This window comes from Triplophysa dalaica, chromosome 12, assembly GCF_015846415.1.
Source record: "Triplophysa dalaica isolate WHDGS20190420 chromosome 12, ASM1584641v1, whole genome shotgun sequence".
In the NCBI taxonomy this organism is placed as follows: Eukaryota; Metazoa; Chordata; class Actinopteri; order Cypriniformes; family Nemacheilidae; genus Triplophysa; species Triplophysa dalaica.
Genome location: NC_079553.1, coordinates 5432777 through 5446930, shown reverse-complemented (window position 1 = coordinate 5446930; position 14154 = coordinate 5432777). Strand labels below are relative to the sequence as shown.

At 38.9% G+C, this 14154-nt stretch overlaps 3 protein-coding genes across 3 annotated transcripts; 1 reads left to right on the top strand and 2 right to left on the bottom strand.

Moving 5' to 3' along the window:
- The first annotated feature begins 114 nt into the window (after nucleotides 1-114).
- On the top strand, nucleotides 115-4268 carry mettl25b (methyltransferase like 25B). The gene is given in 9 exon segments (XM_056762595.1): nucleotides 115-593; nucleotides 827-945; nucleotides 1703-1919; nucleotides 2026-2088; nucleotides 2181-2315; nucleotides 2469-3314; nucleotides 3316-3347; nucleotides 3489-3673; nucleotides 3899-4268. Coding segments are annotated over 9 exon segments (1794 nt in total). The 5' UTR covers nucleotides 115-491; the 3' UTR covers nucleotides 3994-4268.
- A 132-nt stretch (nucleotides 4269-4400) lies between these two features.
- Nucleotides 4401-5914, bottom strand: s100a1 (S100 calcium binding protein A1). Its single transcript, XM_056761702.1, has 3 exons — nucleotides 5831-5914; nucleotides 4753-4921; nucleotides 4401-4668 (listed from the first exon to the last, which is right to left on the bottom strand). Exons 2-3 carry the CDS (start codon nucleotides 4891-4893, stop codon nucleotides 4519-4521), a joined length of 291 nt encoding a protein of 96 aa, XP_056617680.1. The 5' UTR covers nucleotides 4894-4921; nucleotides 5831-5914; the 3' UTR covers nucleotides 4401-4518.
- A 1224-nt stretch (nucleotides 5915-7138) lies between these two features.
- Nucleotides 7139-12307, bottom strand: tlr18 (toll-like receptor 18). The gene is given in 5 exon segments (XM_056761700.1): nucleotides 7139-7910; nucleotides 7912-7985; nucleotides 8162-9335; nucleotides 9433-10406; nucleotides 11945-12307. Coding segments are annotated over 4 exon segments (2499 nt in total). The 5' UTR covers nucleotides 10392-10406; nucleotides 11945-12307; the 3' UTR covers nucleotides 7139-7618.
- Nucleotides 12308-14154: the final 1847 nt, after the last annotated feature.

Genomic DNA, 14154 nt, shown 5'->3' with positions numbered 1-14154 from the left:
AAATAAAAAGACTTCATAACACCGCGAGAGCTCTTATTTTGAAATGATGCTCTCGCGGTACTTTGATATCATGCGCTGATCGCTCTGCGCAGCACAGCGTGCCTGTCCAATTCCGCTATTGCTAAAGGGATATAGCTACAGCCAGAAGTGACGCACAATCTTGAAATAAAATTACCATAAATAACATTAGCTAATGCATTTAACTACCCCAACCTTAAACCTAACATTATAATAATAATAAATAATAAAAACTGTTGTCAGCACGACAAAAATGATGCGGTATTGAAGTGCGCATGCCCAGTGGAGGTAGCTGTATCCCTTCTAGCCAAGACTGTTTCTAACCTGCATGCACTGCTTGCTTCAAGTCAGCGCAGCGACGCATGAATTCAAACACACTTCCTATTCTGATTCTGCATTAAATTAATGGAAGTGAGGCGTTCTCAGGACAAGCATCCCATACCTTTTAGTCTTCATGTAGTTTTGTTTTCGAAATGTTTGTGGTGGCTTTATCAGAGCAGGAGCAGAGAGGATTGGCCATGAAGTTGACAACGCTCCTGTCAAACTACAGACACATATCGGACTCCTACATAATAGTAAGTTGATTGTTGTGCTTTATCATAGTCACAAGCTGTTTGTGTTTAACGTGTTTTTTAACGTCTGTCCGAACTGGATCAGTAGCGATAGTGTAACAGTAAACGAATATTTGCTCAACCTTAAGCCTAAAGACGTGGGGTAGTTTCTGTCGGATTAGCATCATGTTTGTTACGAGAGAACGCTAAAATATTCATGTACATCTGAAAGTGTATCTGTGTTACTGTCCCCACAGGAGTTCTTCAGTGAGAGTTTGTGGGATACTCTGCCTGTGAGCTGGCAGAAAGCCCTCGGTGATCTTACACCCCCACAGATCGCTGACCTACTGCTCGATAGAGATATAAAAGACAGACGGTAAGAGAGGGCTGGTTGAGCGAAAATCACGTTCATAACGGTGCATATCTACTTAAATATTTGTGCAGAGTTCTATCTCTGTAAAGTGCTTTGAGTACGGCCATAGTTTAAAGCAAAAGATGAAATCCATGTTATATTTTTTCTTAGAATAGACACGTTATTAAAATTACAGTTATGCACACTTCAAACATTTTCTTCAGAAGGTACCATCTATCATACTTTATATAAACCGTTTCTAAATGAGTTACTAGGTGTGCTGTTAAAATTAACATTTAGTCATTTAGCAGACGCTTTTATCCAAAGTGACTTACAGAGAGTTCAGAGAGCAATAAACGATACGTCACAAATGAGCAATATTACAATAGGTGCTAATACAAAGTTACTAAAACATTAAGTGACTTGAATCTGATAAGGGCTTCAACCGGTAGCCAGTGGAGAGAGATGAAAAAGGGTGTCACATTAGACCTTTTGGGCTGTTGGAAGAAGAGGCGTTCTGATCCAGCTGTTGATAATCTAGTTTCTTTTCCATGGCTGTCCATTACATGTAAATAAAACTGAACTAATCTTAAGCATTTGAGCAAAGCCTTAGGGTTAAAAGGTAGGGTCACAAGGAGCATTAATTCAAGTGTTCAGTCATTCAGTTTTATTACATGCATTGTATAGTCAGGTACAGTAAAAACAAATGAACCACTCAGAGACCTGGAGATGGAGCAAATAATGGAACAATATTTTACAGGGCCGTTTATTTTTGTCTTAGTTACCCATCTGTGTGGCCTTTGTCCTTGCTGGCGCTGCAGACAGCAGCACATGCCCTATCATTTCCACGTAAAGCACCAGCTGGACACCCTCAGGATGCAGGTGCACAGATGCCAGATGAGTTTATGTCTAACCAGAGTCAAAGTTCTCTGTTAGGACATATTTTCCGCAAACACGTTAAACCCAAGAAGCAGCATGAAATCCGTCGACTTGGAAAGGTATGAGTATTGTATTTGAAAGTTCTTAGAATTTTGTTAGTTGAAAGGGTTAATTCACTAGCAGACCATTAAACTTGCATATGTTCTTTTAAACTATTTCTCCTAGCTGGTTAAGGAGTTGTGTGACCAGGCTAACTGTAACTCTGTGGTTGATTTTGGGTCCGGACAGGTACAGTTGCATTGTGCTTTGTTTTGTTTTGCTATGATATAATTATGTTAAGCATTTGGCTGTTATGCTGTAACTCACTTTGATCCCTGCAGGGCCATTTGACACGTTTTCTGTCTTTTGGACTTGGCCTTGATGTCACTGGAATTGAGGCTGATCCTGACCTGGTTTCCATGGCCACCAAATTTGATGGACAGCTCCTACTGACATTGGACAAAGAAAGTCAGCGGGTATGACCCTAATATTTGCTTATTTGCATGATCTTTCTTAAATTCATATCAGGCCACAGCAAATATAACCATTGATTATTATTTCTAAAACCTAACTACTACTGTGACCCAGTTTTTTGGGGTAGAGAATGAATTTATGTATTTCTGTTGCAGTCAGGTCTGCATTCTGAACATGGACCCACTCCTCGCCATGTGGTGGGCTGGGTTGATCCAAAGGCATCATGGGATGTTTTTATCAAGCAACTTGATGTGAAGGCAAGTAAAAGGGACAGTGATGGACCTATCACTGGGCTGTATGAAAAGAAACGGCTATCAGTGCCATCCGAACAGGAGATGGAAGTAGAACAAAATTCCTACCAAGCCCATGCAGTGGAGTTACAGACTACATGTGCAGCTGACACAAACATTTCTGATATTGTCTTCCAAATAAACACTGTGGTTTCTCCATCTGTCGTGAAATCTAAAAACCATACAAACACTACCTCAGAACAAATTTGCAAGTTTTCCAGTGAATCACCTATTAACACTTTACCCTTAATTGGATCTGATGTGACAATCCAGGATGTTGGTGTTGATGCAAAACGATCTAGTAACTTTGTCCTTACGGGGCTTCATGCCTGTGGAGACCTCAGCTCAACCCTTCTTCGACATTTTTCCAATTGCCCTCATGTTCAAGTCATCACCTCTGTCGCTTGCTGTTATATGAAAATCTCAACCCAGGATAACCCAAAGCCTCCAGGGGTGATACAATCCAACTTCTCATCCGCCTCAATGGAGTCTCATTCAGAAAATGGTTATCCTATGAGTGACTGGGTACGTGGATTACCAGGGCACCAGTTGTCCTACAAGGCACGAGAGGGGGCTTGTCATGCAATAGAGGACTATCTCCTCAGGCTGAGAGAGGAGAGCGGGCTACTGCGGACACATTGCTACAGAGCTGTCTTGGAAACCATCATCAGAGCGGCAAGACCTGAATTACGCAGGCCAGGGGTTCAAACAGGTTAAGAAGGCCCATATGCTGTCATTCTCGGAGTAAGCATCATAACTTTTTTTTGCCTTTCACACTCCCGTCAGCGCTGACCAATGCATTAATCTCTGTGGAGAGTAGTGTCAATGAAATGCCCTTATGCCATATAATGCTGAATTATATAATTAGTCTCTGCGTTCTCACAGATATGCTCGCATGGCACTGCCACGGGTGGGTTTACCCACTGATCTCCACTTTGACCCTGTCTGTGTGGAGGCAATGCTAGCACAGCAGGGCAGGGTGGTGGTGTATTTCAGCCTGGTTCTGCTGCTTGCACCTGTGGTGGAGACTCTTGTGTTACTGGACAGAATGATTTTTCTCCAGGAGAGGGGTAAGTGGAGCAGAGCAAGTCACTCATAAATGGACTGTAAAAACAGACATCTCACTGGCATCCAAACCAGCTTCTGCTGGAGTGAGGCATTCAGATAGCTCTGAATTACTATTTTTCATGACCTGATTTGTTATACAAGTCAAAGTGTTTTTTAAATTATGTACAATTTTTACTTTGTTCACAGAAGTACCTACTACAGAAATGTTTTTGTATTTTAATTTTCAGGTTTTCCAAGTAAACTCATTCCACTATTTGACGCTGCCTTTTCCCCAAGAAACCTGGTACTGGTGGCCATTAAGCGGACAGCAGCACAGAGCTGAGAGGAATATTTTTATTTTCTTAAAACAAGACTATGATTTGCTGCAAAATATTGCATGGTGTCAATGCACCTTCACACAATCCACAGAAAAGTCTTAATATTTTTTGTGAGGATTGTTCCATTTTTTTTTTACCCTATGCAATTTCTGATTGTTGTAGCATGTGTATTTATTAAAAATGCCTGTGACGGTGTATTGCATTTCTTTGAAATGTCAAATGTTTCTCAAAGTAAACAGATTAAATATGCTACAGGAGTAGTGCATTTTAGTCATGCTTAAACTTGGGATACATTTAGAAAGACCCAGAGCATATTCAGACCAGGTTTGTTGCTGTAATAACCTGTAGATGGCACTCTTGCAACAGTGAAGGATCGAGATCAATGACATTAAAAGACAGCTTACCTCACCAGTTTTACTTTCCATACACATTTTCTTAAGTCACATGCAGAGCCTTTATTTCTCATAAATAGCAAGTTACAAATAGTCTCATTCAAATGGCAAGACATTCACTTGTGAAAGTGAAGACATTTAATTCTTCATGCTTTCTACAAAGAATTCATTACATGCCACTGTGAGGGCAGCAACCAACACAACAAACTCCTGGAAGTCCACCTCCCCATCTCGATTCTCGTCCAAATCAGACATGATCTTCTCCACGACCATGGGGTCTTTACTCGCCTACAAGACAAAAAAGTTATTTATAATGTTCCAACAAACATGCATGCATGTAGCCCAAGCTTTGTGCATTTTTTATACACTTACTGTTAAAAAGTCATTGAGCTCTCCTTGAAGCAAGCTTTTGAGCTCTGCTTTGCTCAGCTTGTATTTGTCTCCTTCTTTAGAAGAGTATGTGTGGAAGACTTTAATCAGGCTTTCCATTGCATTTTCCAGCTGCGAAACCATGGTGCTTTTTAATTAAATGACCACTACCCTGCAAAAACATTACATTAGGATTTTCCATGGTAAATTAAGGTCAATTTAAAAAAAGTTCAAGGAGCATTCTCATAATGTGTCCTTCAACTTGGGTAAGCACAATTTTACCCTTTAGCACATATAGTTCAGGTTAGTGTTCAACTGTATAGACCATAGAGCATGTACGCCTTTTGAGTGGACTGTCCCAATTTGCTTAAAAAAAAATGATCGGCTACTTAAAGACGTTCATTCAGAAAGATAACACTTTTTGCCCAGCACACCATGCACCACTGCTGACCCCAGTGGCCCTTAACCTACCCCACTAACGGATCTAATATCTCTGCTCCACCAGGCCTTTGGCCTTGGCAGGTAGATGACGACTAGCATGGATGGGGAAGACAGGTATACATCCATTATTCAATCAGCCTTTTGTACGAACTAAAGGCGCCCAGGCTGACCATTCAGCATCAAAGCTTGTAGAAATAGATTTTTGACGTGCTTATAGTGGGCTCAATTTGTGTTTCATATTCAATATGTTATATTCAGAAACGTCGATCGTAACTGTTTACAAAACTATTACTACTTTGGATAAGGTTTAACGTGTTACAATTAAGTGTTACATGTGACGCAGGAATTGTCAATTGGCTAGTAGTATAAATTAAGTCGGTTCTATAATGGGGGTCTAATTTGTCATAGAATAAAAGACTGCTAACCAACATTACAAACGTTAAAACTTAAACAATCGCACAAGGTAACTTTTAATTTAATCTTACATTAACCCACAATTACGTCAGTGAAGATTTTACTCCAGCCTTGTGTCTTGCAATGGATATTTTTGCAACCGTTTGTAACCAGCATTGATCTTTTCAGAACGCTGTTATAATCCGAATGTTTATAGACAGAAATAGTGTAATTAGTTTCAACTTACCGAGCAAAATGAAGCTGCACCTTGCGTCTGACGAAGCTGTTGAATGCGCCCGAAAGCATCGCAATTAAATAGCGTCGATTCACCTGTGCGGGGAATCAGGTGACGCCCCCTCCAACAGCAAACCGCCCATATGCTCACGTTCAATTTAACTTAACCTTTAAAAATAATGTGCTCAAACAATAAATCTAATCTTATGGTCTTTGCATGACTTAAACGTATCAATAAAGATAATAATAGGCCTTTTTACACCAAATAAATTACATCTGTAGTAAACAGAATTGGAAACACAGTAGTGCCACAATCCGAGTAAAATAAGTGAAGCAACAGTGTAACTTTGATCTGTGCTCACTCTGCTGTGCTGTGCATGCATGCATGGTGTGCAAGTCATTGCATTCATTTTTTTGACTGATAGTCTAGACTAAAACTAATAAAGTAGTAATGAAGAAACCGATCAAAGATAACAAAAACATACAGTATGGTTATAGTGATTCATATCATGTTATTAAAATCCCAATGATAGTGCATGTTTTCTTTACCCCTGTATTGGAAACTGAAGCACAGCTGTCTTGTTTCAGAACAACATTGAAGCCAACTAGGTGGAAGCACGATGAGTGTTTCCTGGCATGACTAGAATTACTTGCGTAAAATCCGTTCTATTTGCTAAAAATGAGTTTTGGTTCATTATAGGATATCCATGGCACATGATAAGTGATGAGAAATGGAAAAAAAGAATCTGATTGTTGCACAATGTTCTGAATGGGACGAGGTAGGTATGTGATGGCACAAATAAAACAACTTCCATTCACTATGAGTGCATATTTCCACATGTTTCCAACAAAAGGAAAAGGCTTGTGACTTGAAAATGTGCAGGTTTAATTGTCTGTTATAGAGAACATGAATACATTACAGCTACTTGATTGTTTGTCAAGTTTCCATTCTTAAATTATAGTATAGTACAACATTCTTATAGCACGGTTTTACATTTTTCATTAATAAATGTACAGTAAATGATTTTCCACCAATAATACCAATCTATTTTTAACTACAGTGTGTCAACAACAAATTCTTATTATACCTCAGTATTGTGAAATTCACCCAAATAAGAAAATTATGTCATCATTTACTCCCAATCAGATTGTTTCAAACCTGTATACATTTCTTTGTTCTGCACACAATGGAAGATATTTGGAAGAATGTCAGTAACCAAACAGATCTAATCACCCATTGACTCCCATAGTATTTGTTTTTCCTACTATGGCAGTAAAAGGGGGATGAGTTCTGTTCGGTTACTGACATTTTTTCAAATATCATTCTTTGTGTTCAGCAAAACAAAGACAGGTTTGGAACAACCTGAGGGTAAGTAAATGATGACAGACCGTCCCTTTAATATGCCAAAAATGGCATGTTGTCAATATAGTTTTATTGCAGTAATACAACTTGTTTCAGTAAACATAGGTTGGTTGGCAGTCTTGATGATTACTGGCCTAATCAGGGGTTAGTAAATGTACTTACACACTAATGTAAATAAAACAGTATTGATTATCAGAGCAAATGTGTTGTCTTATTATGGTTCATTGGGTAAGTCGTTTCCTTTCTAGATAAGTCTGATCTTCGTCAGATTCAAAAACATTGTAACTAATTCATGTGATAATGTATTTTCATGTTCATGTTTCAAGAAAATAAAATATGGATCTTCTCTACTGGCCATCTTAAACATGTCCTTCTACATGTTCTGCATGACCTCTATTTGAAAGCTTATTGTTAACATGGTCATCTTCATCTTTCCTTTTAGTCTACAGACCTCTGGTTCTCAAGTTGCACCTCAGTAAGAGACATCGACTTTACTGAAGACAGACGGCTGAGCCGACTTGAAGTGCGCTGTCTTATTGCATTTGGTTTTCCCAGAACGCTCCTCAGCTGGATCCAGAAGAAACTCTGCTCTGTGGGTTGCTGCGGCCACTCCAGGTATGTTTTGGTACAGAGCATCTTTTTCAGTTTGCAAAACTTGCTAGGTAGCGAGGTGGGATCAATGGGTTCCATGACAACCAGGATGACATCACTAAATGTCTTGCCGATGGCCCTGTTGTTGGGCAAAGTAGAGCTCGTAGTTGCACCACTCGCTGTTCACGAAATTTCTTGACAACACAAAGATGACCTAAAGAACAAAAACATGATGATGTTTCACAAAAAAACTTCAGAAGGTGTGTCTTGCCAATCAGTATGTTTCGCTTTTTTAAAATGTGATGTTTTATATGTTAGATTTAAATTAGATAATAAGGCATTTACCTAGATGTTTGGCCTGCAGCTTAGCAGAATGTTTTCAATACACACCTTGCGGCTATTTTCAATGTTCTCAATGATGTTGTCGATGATCCACCTCCCTGGAATAAAGTCTCTTTCATGGATGCAAAGTCGATAGGGTGGCCTAGCATTCTCTAGACAGGGCAGCAGCTGCTCTCTAACCCAATCTCCATCCGAATGGCTGTATGAGATGAAGGCGTGAAATGTGTAGTCTATAGCCTGATCAGAACCTTCTTTATGGGCTCTGTACTTAGCTCTGATAATTTGGTATGTAGCTTTAATGTACCACGGCACGTGGAATATATAGCAGACAAGCACCATACCAAGCACAACAAGAGCAGTCGTTGACACAGATATTATGATAACAAGGTTAATATCGCAGGCTAAATGACCAGGGAAGTATCTGGACACCATTGTATTGAGAAGACGCTCCGGGTGGTAACATTTGTAGTTATACGGCCAATCTGTAATGTTCACCTTGCCCTTACTTGTGGTTTCCTGTATAAACGTATGAAGATCACAGGTACAATGGTATGGGTTGTTCCCTGCGGTCAGCATCTGTAGCGAAGGCATGTCCTTAAAAGACGTCATGCTAATGAGACCAAATGAGTTTCCATCTAGAGCAAGTGTCATCAGAAATGGATTCCTCCAACCAGAAGGGATGAACTTGATCTTGTTGCCGCTAAGGAGGAGCTCTGTCAGGTTGGACGCTTTATTAAAATAGTCCATGTCGAGCTGGTCCAGGTTGCTGTACGACAAATCGAGGTAGAACACTGAAGTGGGGAGACACTTAAAACAGTTGCTGGTCAAGCTGTTATGATTAGCAAGTACTCTGGTAATGGTCGTTCTCCAGTTACAGACACGGTTCCCTATATATCGCAGTTGGTTGTGGCTCATATCGATCGTGTTCAGCTTGACAAAGTTCTTGGTCAGAGACGCCAAGTCACTGAGACTAACAAGGCGATTACGACTGACGTTAAAGGTCTGAAGTAAAAGCAAGTTTCTGTTGTCACATAGCGGGTAATAAAGATAGCTGTCCTTCACCTGGTTGTTAGAGATGTCGAATACCTCTAAACTTTTCAACTCCTGCCATGAGTCACAAGGCACAGAGTTGAAGTTGACGTTCCATATAATGATTTGACGGATATGATTTAGCCAGGTGAAGCGCCAGTCGAAGCGAATTATATCTGGATTACTGATGTCCCTTTAGAATAAATCACAAAAATCACAATTAAGATGAGATTGAAATATGTTATATCGATATATGCTTATCAATAATCAATAAAGTTAGTAAAACTTACGAGAGAACCAACTTTTCCAAGGTCAGGTTTGTCACACTGGATCCCTGTGTTATGTTCTGCGAACGAGCAAAGTCGATATACACAAGCGCTAAAGCTTTGACTGGACTCTTTGCAACATTTACTAGAGCCATTCTAATAACCTCCTCATTGAATTTACCTCGATGGAAGAACAATGTTTGAGTATTTATATACTGCAGGCCATAAAAAATATCCTGTTTGCCAGTGTAGTACTGAAATTCAAAAAGATTGCGGAAACGTAGAACATCAATTGTTTTGTTTGCTAGGTCTTTTAATATTTTAGGAAGGACATCTGGAGTTTTGTCTATAGCTATATCGAGCCACAAGTTTTTGGTGCTGAGGGTCTTGAAAAACCCAACTTCATAACTTTTAAGACCAGTACCAGTTTTAATGGCAAACTTGTCCAACGAGTGGTTTCTCAATATGTCAATGTCAAGGCTTGCTAAATTACTGACCAGCGGTCCACCAATCGACAAAATCTTTAACTGACTAAAATTAAAAAAAGCATCACCTAGAAATACTTGTGTGTACATATTATTGGACAACTCTAAAACCTTTAAATTTGTGAGTGGCTCCAGAGCTTTGAGGGGAATTTGTGTCAAAGAATTGTTAAATAAATTTATATCCTGCAGCAGGAGATTTCTCTGAAAGGCATCGTCCACAATCACTGAGATATTATTGTAATTAAGCTTGAGGACTCGCAGATGACTAAAATTGAAAAAGTCTTGTTTGCGAATGATCTGTATGCTATTGAAAGAGAGATCGAGCTGTTCAATAGAAGCCGGAAGTTGTGTTACAGGCACACCCTGTAGCCGAAGACCTTTACAGTCTGCTGCACACCCCTTGGCTGTTATTATACAAGACTGTTGGGATTTAACTTGCTTAATGTGCAGAAAGGCCTGGAGACTCAGAAGCAGAGCGAACAGAGCAAACATTCCCATGAGCTTTATTTAAATCTGTGGGGAAACAGAGAGAAACAAATTAAATATCTGTAAATATAACTATCTCAGTTTCTTCTATTGGTAAAATGGGATGTTTAATATTGTATTTATCATGGATGAATTTAATTTCCCTCTGAAAATACAATTTATAAATCATGCAGCAAACTAAAATGATTAAAACCTATTCCTTTCAGCTACAATTGAAAAAACCTGCAGTTTACTGTGACAGTAACGAAAATACCCAATGAATGTTCTGATATGAACTGCAGGGCAAAGAGGTCTCTAAGTGGCTTCTACTCATGTGACTTTACTGCTTAAAGTGCATTTTTTTTTGTCCGGAACAGACACAGGATATAATTTGTTCTTCTTCTGTACAGAACGGTTATGTTTGTAGTTCCTTAATAAGTCATTCAGTGCTTTGCCTGTAACAAACAATATAAGTTACAAAAAACACTTAATATATAAGCAATATAACACATTGCCCCTATTGACTTCCATGATATGCACACAACCTCTGAGAAATTTCTCAACATATTTTCTTTCGTGTTAAAAAATCAAAGTCATATGCAGGTTTTGAGCCACATGAGGATGAATATATGATGACAGATTTTTTATTTTTAGGTGAATTATCTCTTGGTTGCTATAGGCACAGGTCTGTGTGACCAAATCCTACGTTATAACCCAGAATAAATATTATATCCAAATAGCAAACTAGATTAAATACAGAAAGAATTTCATGCTTATCATGTTGCAATTCACAAGGTTTAAAATAAAAGTAATGATTAACCATGGGTCTACGAAACATGCGAATGGAATGTAATAAGGATACCCATTTTTTTGAAGTGCACTGTATTTCTACTGTTGTTTGTTATGAAAATAAAAGGGGACCAAATTATAGGGAACTTGAATAGACTGTATGTATGCAAATTTTTATACAAATATGTAAAAAGTTTATTAAATATATAAAAGTAGAGAAAAATAAATAAATGTATTTGCCTTCTCGTAAATTACATATTTCAATATTTTGTTGATATCGCTTATACACTCTTTATGTCAATTATGAATTTCTCTTCAGATTTTATAAATATAAATTTATTCATATTTGCTTCTCTACAAATATATATATACTACGCTACAAGAATCATAAGGATGTTCCTTCAGAAGTAAACGAGTATATGTTCTTGTGTGTGTATGCAAACATTTTATTATTCGCCGTTATGTGTCAAAATAAATGTTATTATACAAAAGCAAATATTGTGGCAGGTGGCCAGCATCCAACAGCGATCATCCTCCAATCACATACGAGAGAGCAAAGCAGTGTTTATGAAACATTGTGTTTTATTTATATTAGTACACGCGATCCTCTTAACTTTAGTGTGACGTCTGCAAGGCAAACACACCTACAAACATTAGTGAATATTATAGTGACAGACTATCTGTTTTTACGGTTTCAAACGTTTGCAATATAGGACCAAAATATTGCTTTATTAATACTGCTCGCTGAAATAACAAAGATACAATGCCTATAGATAACTGTGATAAAGTCCGCTTACCTCTGTACGAACTGTAAAGACGTTTTTAGACTGTGTTGAACGAGTGTTCGGGATACTTCCCACAAAAAATACTAGGTGAGAGAGTTCTGCATTCCGGTGAATTGAAGTAACGTTACATCGTTTCAGGTTACTGGAATTTTCTTAAGGAAGTCTTCAAGTCTTCGCATAAACATCTGTTGCAACTGTGCGCAGTGATGACCAAGTCCTGTTAAAGATTCAGTTAGGAGTTATGCGAAACAGCTACTATTTTTTCTGGGAAAAGCCTGTAAATTCAAGGAGAGAATAAAGTGACTGCATAGTCTGTGGAGCTCGCTTTGTCCTAGTTGACTTATGGATGACGTAGGCGCACCCCCCCCCCCCCCCCGCAAACGTTAAACCGCACCCGAGTCGGTTCGCTGCCGATAGCTGTCCAACTTCAGGGGCTGCAACCTTTAAGGTCGCGGACTTAAAAAAGAGCACTTGGTTTCCAAAGCGCGCAGCCTCAAAAGTTCTAGAAGCGAACAGTGTTGCCAGATAGAGTTGATGGTTTCCAGCCAAAAAAGGGTCCAAAACCCGCTCAAACGCACACAAAACCGCTCGAAATATTTGATCAATATTTAGCCATTTTAAATGCCAAAATAATGTACCATGCTGTGGCTAGCGACATTCACTACCAACGGAACCACAGTAACAAAATGACATCTTAAGACGTTTAAATCTCTGTCCCATCGACCCGCCCTCACACCACACCCGATGCACTTCACAGGGTAGATTTACTTTAAAGATCATTCACATACTCAATTCGTTAGTAACGAATTCAACAACGTGTAATTAAATGATATTTTATACTTCAAATATCATTATTTGTACTATTATTATTACTACATTTTACTCATTATAAACGGGTGTGTAAATGAGAGCGAGAGAGAGATAGAGAGAGAGAGAGTAGTCTACCTCCAGCCAAAACCAATTTAGACTTCGGCATATTGTTTATACTTCCCACTGAGTCCTGACTGCTTCTTCTTTTTTGGCGGTGGCACACTATCACTCGTGATTGGCTAAAATTCGCGGTCTAGCCTGCGAGCTGCCAGCGACCTCTTCATTAGGCGTGTTCAGTCACGTCAGGATTACTAATCGGGTGGAATACACGCACAAAATTATTTTGTTAAATAATAAGCATATACAATGTACATTCAAATTCAATCAAAACCCACTAATCTGATCCCAAATCCGCCCAATTTTTGTCCACCCACCCAAACCAATTATTACCCGGACAATCAAATTCAAATCCGCCCAATTGGGCGGGAACTGAGACGATCTAGCCTCGCAGATTTAATAATTGCGTGATTTGCGTGGTGACAATAGGACACGGCAGACACGTTACTGACTTTTTTAAACAAATACGGAGCCATACAAAATATTTTTTAATTTTCGAGAATATTTATGACACGTTTATATGTAGATTTAAACAGCCCAACAGTATATTCAGTTAACCAACCTTACAAACTAAAAAACACAATAATGCACCAATAATGTTAATTAATAACATCATACACAATATTAAAACACTGAGATTGTCCGATTTTGTGAATTACATACTTTTATTTAACTAAAGTTATGAAAAAAAAAAATCAAGCCGTTACAGGCGCGCAATGGATCTTGGGATAGCCAAAGCTGTGAAGGATACATTCGATCTATCCTTAAATAGCAACGGAAGGTCGCATTTTGGGCAACCTTTGAATCGAGGGCAGCTTTAACAGCCTCCAGTCTCGCTGCTGTGACGCAATCGCTCTTGAAATTCAGCCTTCTAAGCATGCAGCCCCCGAATTGGAACACAGCCGATGTGTGATGAAATGAACCACTGCTGATGATACGTTTACAAAATGCGTGCGTGGATATGTTTAACGTTACTCTGGTCTGTCCTACATAGCACTTGCAAGTCGCAGACATGTAGTATGCCTTTTTATCTTTAAACGTTTACTTATTTTTAAACTTTATAATTTCTTAACAACTTAAGTTTAAATGGCAACCTCCTACTGTTACCTATCAGAAGGTCAAAACAGTGGCTATTAGTTTTCATGGTTCTTCAGTTTATGAATATATGAAGATATGGACGTGTCGTCACTTTACCACGTAAGCAAGCCGGTGCGTGCCTGGGTGGCATAACACTCAGTAAAACGACTTGCTTCCAATATCAAGAAAGGCAAATCCGCACAACGTTTCAGTGTCTA